Genomic DNA, 9,283 nt, shown 5'->3' on the forward strand with positions numbered 1-9,283 from the left:
CCCCCCTAAACACCCCCAATCCCCCTGGATGCACCCCCACGGGCCCCCCCAATCCCCCAGGGTTCCCCTCCTCTGTGGCTCCCACCCCTCAAAATGCCCCCCAGCCCCCCAGATGCCCCTCCAGCCCCCCTAAACACCCCCAACCCCCCTAGATGCACCCTCAGGTGCCCCCCCAATCCCCCAGGGTTCCCCCCCTGCATGGCTCCCACCCCCTAGATGCCTTTCAGACCCTCAGGTGGCCCCCAGGTGCCCCCCCAGCCCCCCTAAACACCCCCAACCCCCCTGGATGCACCCTCAGGTGCCCCCCAAATCCCTCAGGGTTCCCCCTCCATGGCTCCCACCCCCCAAAATGCTCTCCAGGGTTCCCCCAGATGCCTCTCAGACCCCCCCAAGTGACCCTCCAGCCCCCCTAAACAACCCCAACCCCCCTAGATGCACCCTCAGGTGCCCCCCCAATCCCCCTGGGCTCCCCCTTCCATGGCTCCCACCCCCCCGATATGCCCTCCAGGGTTCCCCCAGATGCCCCTCAGCCCCTCCCTCAGGGATCCCCCCCAGATGCCCCCCCCGTTTCCCCTTTCCCCCTGGCTAACCCCAGGTGCCTCCCACGGCGGGGGCTCCCCTGCCCCAAGGGGCTTCCCGGGGTGCAGCCCCCCACTCTGGTGCGAAGCAGGGAGGCCGTGGGCACCCCCCAAAGCGAGGCTTTTATTTTTTTTCAGGGTGCAGCCGCGGTGCCAGGGCCGTGTGCCCCCCGCAGCGAGTCTCGGGGGGTCAGGGGAAGGTGATGGCGGCGAGGGGGGGCAGCTCCAGGGGCAGCTGGGGGGTCGGGGGGGGCCGGGGCTCGGGACTGGGCCCAGTGCCGGGCTGGCGGGCGCCGTGGTGGCCGTACTGGAACTTGAGGCGCAGCTCGCCGATGCGGGAGCGCGGCAGGATGTTGGGGATCCACTCGATGATGAACGGCGTCGGCTCCTTCTGCGTGGGGGACGTGTTGCCTGGGTGGGGGGGGAGATGGCAGCGGTGAGCCCAGTGCTCCCCAAGTTCCTCCCAGTGATCCCCAATCCCCTCCCAGTGCTCCCCATTCCTTCCAGCGCCCCCTCAATCCCTCCCAGCACCCCTAACCCCTTCCAGTGCTCCCCATCCCTTCCAGTGTCCCCGCAAGCCCTTCCAGTGCACCCACATCCCATCCCTTCCAATGCCCTCCAACCCCTTCTACTGCTCCCCAGTCCCTTCCAGTGCTCCCCCAGTCCCTTCCAGTCACCTCCATCCTTTCCAGTGTCTCCCCATCCCTACCAGTACCCCTAATCCCCTCTCCCAGTACTCCCCACCACTTCCAGCATCCCCTCAATCCCTCCCAACGACCCTAATCCCATCCCTTCCAATGCCCTCCAATCCCTTCTAGTGCTCCCCAGTCCCTTCCAGCGCTCCCCCAGTCCTTTCCAGTCACCTCCATCCTTCCCAGTGTCTCCCCATCCCTACCAGTACCCCATATCCCCTCTCCCAGTACTCCCCACCACTTCCAGCATCTCCTCAATCCCTCCCAGCAACCCCCTAATCCCTTCCACTGCTCCCCATCCCTTCCAGAAGGGACTGGAGGGCGTGGGAAGGGACTGGAGGAGCGCGGGAAGGGACTAGGGGGGCACTTGACACACTGTCCCCCTCTCCCCCAGGAAACACTCACCCACTTTGAGGAAGGTCTTGAGCTCGAGGGGCCGGATGGCCGGTTGCTTCTCGGGGTGCCCGTACGCCTCGGCGATGCTCTCCACCTCCACCTTGGGGCACCTGAAGAGCTCGTAACTGCCGTCCCGGTTCTGGATGAAGCTGCGTGTGATCTCCAGCGGCAGCTGGCGGCAAGAAGGGGGGCACCACGGTGAGGGGCTGGGGGAAAGGGGGCAACGGGGGGCCCTGGGGCTGCCTCCCCCCCTCCCTTACCTCCGGCGTATCAAAGATCTGCTTGACCTGCAGGACGTTGGTGATGTGCCACGTGTACTTGGAGAAGGTGCCCAGGGGAAGGGCGTCCTTGCGGACAAAAGCTGCGGGAGGGAAAGAGATTGAGAGAGAGAGAGGCTGGGGGTCACCGCGGGGTGGTTCTGCCTCCCCCCCTTTTCCTCTGTCCTCAGTTCTTGCTCCAGCTGGCGGCTCTCGGCCTCATCTCCTGGCTTTGTCCATGTTGGGGACTCTGCTCCAGGGCTCTGTTCAGCCCGAGCTGCACAGGAGGTGGATTTGAACTGGTGCTGAGCTAGAGCGAGCTGAGGTGCCTCTCTCAGACATCGCACACACGTTCCCTCAGCTCCAGATGCTTCACTCGTTCCCTCAGCTCCAGGCATCGCACACACGTTCCCTCAGCTCCAGATGCTTCACTCACGCTCCCTCAGCTCCAGGCATCGCGCACACATTTCCCCAGCCCCACCTGCTTGGGCTCATGTCCAGCCAAGAGCAGGAAGGGCACAAATGGGGGTGCTGGGGGTCCCGCAGGAGCACCCCACGCTCCTGCAGCCCTGACACAACACATTTAACTTTGCACAGGGCCCAGAGTGCGGGTTTAAATCTGACTTCACGCTCCCTGCTAGTCTAAGAGTGTGCAAAGCAGGGAGGAAAGACACTGGACGGCACTGAGGGCTGTGAATGTCCCCTCGGCTCTGAGGCAGCGCTGCTTGGGGGACAGAGGATAAAGTCCCAGCCCTGAGCCTAGCGGGGCTGGGTTTGTTCCCGCAGCCCAAGCTTGTGCTGAGGGATGTGGTTTAGTGTTTGATAGGAATGGTTGGACTCGAGGATCCGGTGGGTCTCTTCCAACCCGGTGATTCTATGATACTATGACTCGGGCTCGGCTTTAACGAGCACCCAAAGAGCTTCACCACGAGCTGGCGTGTTGATACCTTACCGGTAGTGGAGTTGGGCAGCCTCTTCTTGCTGCTCCCACTGGAAATCCTCTGCTGCAGCGCGTCGAAGAACGCCTGAGGGATGTGGAACACCAGCGGCTCCGGTTTGCCTGGGTGGGCGTGAAAAGCAACAAAGCTGGGGAAGGGGCAGCCACCCTCACAGCAGAATATTTCTCCCCAAGATCTCATCTCAATCTCCCCTCTTGCAGCTCAAAACCATTTCCCCTCGTCCTGTCCCTGCACACCCTGATCAAGAGCCCTCCCCCAGCTTTCCTGGAGCCCCTTGCAGCACTGGAAGCTGCTCTAAGGTCTCCTCGGAACCTTCTCTTCTCCAGGCTAAACAACCCCACTCCCTCCTCTTACAGGAGGTGCTCCAGCCCTCGGATCATCTCCGTGGCCTCCTCTAGACTCATTCCAACATTTCCGTATCCTTTTTACGTTGGGGATTCCAGAACTCGAGCCAGAGCTGCGGCTGGGGTCTCACAAGAGCGGAGAGGAAGGACAGAATCCCCTCCTTCTCCTGCTGGTCTCACTGTTTTGGATGCAGCCCAGGATACCGTTTGGATTTCTGGGCTGTGAGTCCCTGCTCGTGTCAAGCTTCTCATCCACGAGCACCCCAGGTCCTTCTCCTCAAGGCTGCTCTTGACCACATCATCCCCCATCCTGTATCGAAACCGCAGTCTGCTCAGCCCCAGGCGCAGGACCTTGCACGTGGCCTCCTTGAACCTCAGGAGCTTCCCAAATCCTTACCCTCAAACTGGTAATGCATGGTCTGGTGGATGCGCTCGGTGACGCTGGCCAGCCAGTCCTGGAAGGAGAGGGTCACCTGCGACTCGTCCAGCAGCTGGTTGCAGCCTGCGAGAGAAAAGGAAGGACAAGCTGAATCCATCCACCAAGCCACAGGCACAGCTCCTCTGCCACCAGCTCCTCAATTCGCAATTTTAGTGCACGAGTTTCCTCAGCAGCACAGACTGGGATTAAATAGATCACAGAAAGGCAGCAGGACAACAAACAGAGCTGTGTTTCCATCAGCTCCATGGATTAAGCACCGCTGCTTCGGGCTCTTTGCTCCCAGGGCGTGGGAATGCAGGGCAGGGGCCATCTGTAACCCCTTGGCTGCTCTCAGCAAGAGCTGCAGCCTCGGCACCGTGTTGGAATCGCACCGTCTCCCCAAGGAGCTGCCTTCCCAATCCTGATCCATCCCTGGGAGCAGCACCCATCAGGTCCTCCCCTTCCCCACTGAGCACCCGCGATCCTGGCCTTCTGCAGGAGCAAAGGGAGCCCCCGCAGGCCAAGGGACAGGGTCTGTGCGCTGTCTCACGGGGAAAGGAGGGAAAAATAAAGACATCTGTACCCCTTCCCAGGCTGAAACAAAAGCTGAGAGGAAAAAAAGTCTCCTACCAGAGCATAACCAGCAAGGAGAATGGCTTTCTCTAAGGGCTCTGAGTTGCTGGGTAAACAGGATTTTATGGTATCGGCCTAATCCTTCTCTCTGAATGTCAGGTGTAAACAGATGTAAACACACACAAAGCCGAAGGGAGAGGATTTAGATTAGATGTTAGGAAGAAATTCTTCATGATGAAGGTGGGGAGGCCCTGGCCCAGGCTGCCCAGAGCAGGGGTGGCTGCCCCATCCCTGGAGGGGTTCAGGGCCAGGTTGGATGGGGCCTGGAGCAACTGGATCCAGTGCGAGGCGTCTCTGCTCACAGCAGGACCGGATGGGCTTTAAGGTCCCTTCCAACCCAACCATTCCATGATTCTACGTGTCCAGGACAACCTCCTTGGCGTTACCTGAGGTCTCATTTCTTTCTCACGCTCAGCCAGATTCCAGATCGTGATTCCGAGCAAGAATCTCCCACAAGGAACCACAGCTACTCTGGCTACGACAAGTCCCACCAGCAGCTCTGGACATCCAGAGATGCCACAAACACCAGCAGTGGCAAGAAAGACACGGAGACCACCTCACAACCTCGCCTGACCCGATTTGCCTATCCAGGAGTTCATGGAATGGCACGAGAAGATATTAAATAACGTCTGCCCGCTCACAGCAGCACTGGCCCCACCACAAGGCAGCTTCTTTATGCTTGGTGTGCCAATAAATCCACCCTGGGAGGACACCAGCATGGTCCTACTCTATCTACCACGCTTACTGGAGCTACACCAGCACCCCGAGCTGCACTCGGCTACCAGCAACACCCAATTTTCACCTCCTAGAGCAAAAGATAGACAGAGGGGGCTCGGCTCTGCCCTCCACAGGGGTTACAGCACATGAATCAACGAGCTGCAGGCACCCAAGCCGCGTGGCTGAGGCTCACCTTGTCTTTTCAGCGAGGAGGCGACGGCCGGCTTCTTGAGGCTGGTCCTGCAGGGGCTGCTGTGAGCTGGGTCCTGGGCCAGGAGAGGGCCGGGCACCTGCACCCCTGCGGAATCAACGCAGAGAGCATATAGAGCCACAAATCGCCGCTCTCCAAGCTGTCACGCAGCTCCGGCTACCTTCAAACCACTAAAAGCCTCGCTCAGACTTGGCATAGGAGCGTGCATGCACCCAGAGCCTCTCTGGCAGCTCCCACTGGCACCAGAGGTAGCGCAGGTCGAAGAGATCACGGCAGGGCTGTCGATCGCGAGCTCGTGCCAGCTGGGGAACAACTTTTGGCTGCAGACCAGGCCCGTCTCATCCCACCGAGCCTCAGCACTCACCAGGCGTTACGTCTTTTTTCCTCTTCTTGGGCTTGGCAGTAGCCGCCTCCCTGGGCTGCCCCGTGGATTCGGGGCCACTGACCAACTGCGGGACGGCGAGACCTTTCAGACCTAAGAGAAACGAGACGCTGTCTTTAAAAGCATCCCAGCTGCGTGCAGCAGTACTCTGGGGTCTCTTGTTCCTCCGAGACCTCCTGGCGTGCTGCAAATGCCCTCCAAGAAGCCCCCCAGTCCCCGCAGAGACATTTCCTGGGGACAATACCAAGGTGACAAGTGGTTTAATTAATTCATAGCACTCAGATCACTCTCCTTGGGGCAGTTTTTCACCTTTGGGTGCCTAAAACTGTGTGGGATTATCCAGGGGCACCTGTCGTGGGTGGACTTAACACCAGCAGCTGCTGCTGCCGGGGGGTCATGGTGAGCTGGGCTGTTCTGGACCAAACGGGAGAGGACACTCAGCTCCCAGCCCAGAGGAGGAACCCAACTTACCCCCAATGCCCCTGCAGCACAGCAGGATTGGCCCCCCCAACCTCCCAGAGGAGCACAGGGAGCCCCTCGTTCTGCTCCCACACAAAGGAACAGTAGAGGAACCACTCCCTGCGGAGATTATAGAATCACCAGGTTGGAACAGACCCACCGGATCGAGTCCAACCATTCCCATCAATCACTAACCCGTGTCCCTCAGCACCTCGTCCACCCGGCCCTTAAACCCCTCCAGGGAAGGGGACTCAACCCCCTCCCTGGGCAGCCTCGGACAGGGACCAGTGACACTTTCTGTGAAAATTTTTTTCCTAATGTTCATCCTGACCCTCCCCTGGTGGAGCTTGAGGCCATTCCCTCTCGTCCTGTCCCCTGTCCCTTGGGAGAAGAGCCCAGCTCCCTCCTCTCCACAACCTCCTTTCAGGGAGTTGGAGAGAGCAATGAGGTCTCCCCTCAGCCTCCTCTTCTCCAGGCTAAACACCCCCAGCTCTCTCAGCCGCTCCTCGCAACCCTTGTCCTCCAGCCCCTTCCCCAGCTTTGCTGCTCTTCCCCGGCCTCTGCATCTCTGCTTGCAGAGGGAAGGAGCAGGAGATAAAGCCTGGGAGAGGTGCCATCAGCCCAACGCGGCTCCCTGACACCCGCTGACACCCTCTCTCCCCCACCTACCGCTGGAGTCGTAGGTGAGGAAGTCGGCGAACTCCTGCGCCAGGCTCTCGTCGCTGGCAAAGGCGCAGATGCAGGCGAAGAAGTGGATGCAGCGCGGCGGCGGCGCCGTCTCCTCCTCGGCCGGGCCCCCCTTGTCTGCCTTCAGCGCTTGGCAGGAGCAGGAGAACCTGTGCTCCGCCAGCGTCCTGGCGCTCACCTTGTGCGCGAAGGAGGCGTGCAGGTAGCCCAGACTGTGCTTCTGGCTCGCTTTGCACTTCACCACCAGGACGTTCTTGGTGACGCGCTGCACCAGCGGCCCCGTGGGCTCCGTCGCCAGCTGCCATATGGTTTGTTTGGTTTCAGGAGGAGCCTGCATGGAGTTGAGCACCGAGCTTTTCAGGGTGAGCGGGGTGGCCTCGGTTTGGCAGTTCAGGGCCAGTTTGACGTGCTGGCACTGGTTTTCCACCACACCTTGCGTGGCTGCTTTCAAACACGACGGAACGTAGCAGCGGCCCGAGCTGAGCTGCGTGATTATAGTCCCGTCCACCGTCTGGATGGCTGTCTCCGAGACCCCCAGCTCCACAAAGCAGCGGGAATCGGGTCCCCGGTCCCTCTGCCGCACCGAATAAACCTGTAAGTCAGAGCCAGTGATGAGCTTGACGGCGTCGACGCTGGGCTGCTTGCGCGTGCCGTAGCGGAAAACAGTCCCGCACGTCTTGTTCTTGCAGCTCAAGCCTCGGGTGCCGTTGTAAGTGCCGCAGCGAGGACATTTCCGGATGCCCCGGAGCGTGGCTTTCCCCAGGTCAGACAGGAAGGAGGGGACTTTAGTCCTCACCGACGCCGGCTCCATCCTCGGGGAAACCTGGAAAGGTAGAGATGGAGGAGGCGAGTCGAGCGCAGCCTGCGTTGGTGACACCCGCAGGTCTCTCTGCAGGAGGTGGTGGCTCCACCAGCAGAGGTGGAGGGGACAAACAGCAAGTGAGGGAAGCAGTTGGGGTCCCTGCCGGCCACCACAACCCCTGCCGCACTGGCTGCTTTGCTCTTTCCTTGCAAAGGAAAGGACAAGCGGGTGGGACAGGCCGCGTTGAGGCAGTGCGGCTCTCGTTATGGAGCACCGGACCCCAACACCTCCACCTTGGAGCAGCCTCTCTGCTCTTTCCCCGTCTCGGCTGTGCAGGAGGAAAATGTGGCTAAAAAGGGAGTTTTTGGTGTCTGCGCGCTTCCCCTCCCAGGTAAAAGCAATTAAAGGTCATGGAAGGCAAACAAAGAGGGGACACGGAGCCCCGTGCGCCCGCTGAGCCCAGTGCAGCTGCTGTAAGCGACACCAAAGTGCCTGAAGCGCCAACAAATGAAGAGAAGGGCACAGAAATGGGGCGATTCCCCCTCCTAGCTGCCCACATCAGGTTTTTGAGCCAGGTTGGTGACTGAGGAGGAAGAGGGTGAGTCCCGGTGAGCAACTGCGGGTGGAGCAACTGGCCCCATCACCCTGTCTGAAACACAGAATCGTCTGGGTGGGGAAACCAGCTTTCAGATCGTTGGGTCCAACTGTAAATCTCACACTGCCACCTACAACCATGTCCCCAAGTGCCACATCTACACGGCTCTTCAGTCCCTCCAGGGACGGGGACTCCACCACTGCCCTGGGCAGCCTCTGCCAGGGCTTGACAGCCCTTTCCATGAAGACATTTTTCCTAATATCCAATGAAAACACTCCCTGGCACAACTTGAAGCCATTTCCTCTCATCTTATCACTTCTTACTTGGGAGCAGAGCACCCACCCCACCACAACCTCCTTTCCAGGAGCTAGAGAGCAATGAGGTCTCCCCTCAGCCTTCTCTTCTCCAGACCCAGGGCCCTCAGCCGCTCCCACACGCCCTGTTCTCCAGCCCCAGACGCGCTTCAGCCCCTCAATGTCCCTCTTGGAGTGAGGGGCCCGATACTGAGCCCAGGATTCGAGCTGCGGCCTCAGCACCTACAGGGACTTCCCTCGGCCCTGGTTCAATCCGGACTGGGCCCCGGGGCCTGCCCTCGTCCCCTATCCCCTCAGGAACGGGTCTCAGGGCCTCCCTCACCCCCTTTTTCGCCTCAGGACCGAGGCCTTTCACCCCCCCGCCCCGCCCCGCGGCCTCAACACCCCCACCTCGCCCCGCTCGCGCCCGGCGATGACGTCGCGATGACGTCACTTCCTGTCTAGGCGCCGGCGCGCCGCTCCCTCTCCCCGCCTTTCTTCCCTCCCGCCCTTTTACCTGGCCCGCGGCGCGCGCCCCCCGCTCCCGCCAGGCCTCGGCCCCCCACCGCGTTCCCATTGGCTCACGGATACCATGTGGTGCGGCGCGGGGGATCATGGGAGTTGTAGTCCGAGAGGCGCGTCGATCCCATTGGCGCCGCGGCGGATGCTGGGAGTTGTAGTCCGCGAGGGCACCACTTTCCCACGTTTTTTGAATAGCTTTGACTCGCTTTCACTCCTTTTACTCTTCTACACCACCCAGCAGCCCCCAGGCGCTCGCCCCAAGCCCAATTTCTTCTTTTTCCCCCCAAATTCACTAAGAAGCCAGCCCCTTCCCACCCTCTTCACCTTGAGGAGAGTGA

At 60.7% G+C, this 9,283-nt stretch overlaps 1 protein-coding gene across 1 annotated transcript; it reads right to left on the reverse strand.

Annotated features, from left to right (window-relative positions):
- Window positions 1-660: 660 nt before the first annotated feature.
- Window positions 661-8,986, reverse strand: CUNH2orf42 (chromosome unknown C2orf42 homolog). The gene is made up of 9 exons (XM_069883002.1): window positions 8,941-8,986; window positions 6,716-7,556; window positions 5,570-5,680; window positions 5,188-5,292; window positions 3,624-3,728; window positions 2,876-2,983; window positions 1,927-2,027; window positions 1,676-1,838; window positions 661-989 (listed from the first exon to the last, which is right to left on the reverse strand). Exons 2-9 carry the CDS (start codon window positions 7,542-7,544, stop codon window positions 769-771), a joined length of 1,743 nt encoding a protein of 580 aa, XP_069739103.1. The 5' UTR covers window positions 7,545-7,556; window positions 8,941-8,986; the 3' UTR covers window positions 661-768.
- Between the last annotated feature and the right edge of the window lie 297 nt (window positions 8,987-9,283).

Source organism: Phaenicophaeus curvirostris, unplaced genomic scaffold (assembly GCF_032191515.1).
Source record: "Phaenicophaeus curvirostris isolate KB17595 unplaced genomic scaffold, BPBGC_Pcur_1.0 scaffold_455, whole genome shotgun sequence".
Classification (NCBI taxonomy): Eukaryota; Metazoa; Chordata; class Aves; order Cuculiformes; family Cuculidae; genus Phaenicophaeus; species Phaenicophaeus curvirostris.

Excerpts from the sequence above, each read along its gene's own strand:
- CUNH2orf42 (XM_069883002.1), bottom strand. The coding sequence starts at position 7,544 with ATGGAGCCGGCGTCGGTGAGGACTAAAGTCCCCTCCTTCCTGTCTGAC. Across the intron at positions 5,293-5,569 it reads GAAAAAAGACGTAACGCCTG|GGGTGCAGGTGCCCGGCCCT; the intron begins GTGAGTGCTGAG and ends TTGATTCCGCAG. Across the intron at positions 990-1,675 it reads CAAGACCTTCCTCAAAGTGG|GCAACACGTCCCCCACGCAG; the intron begins GTGAGTGTTTCC and ends CCCCCCACCCAG.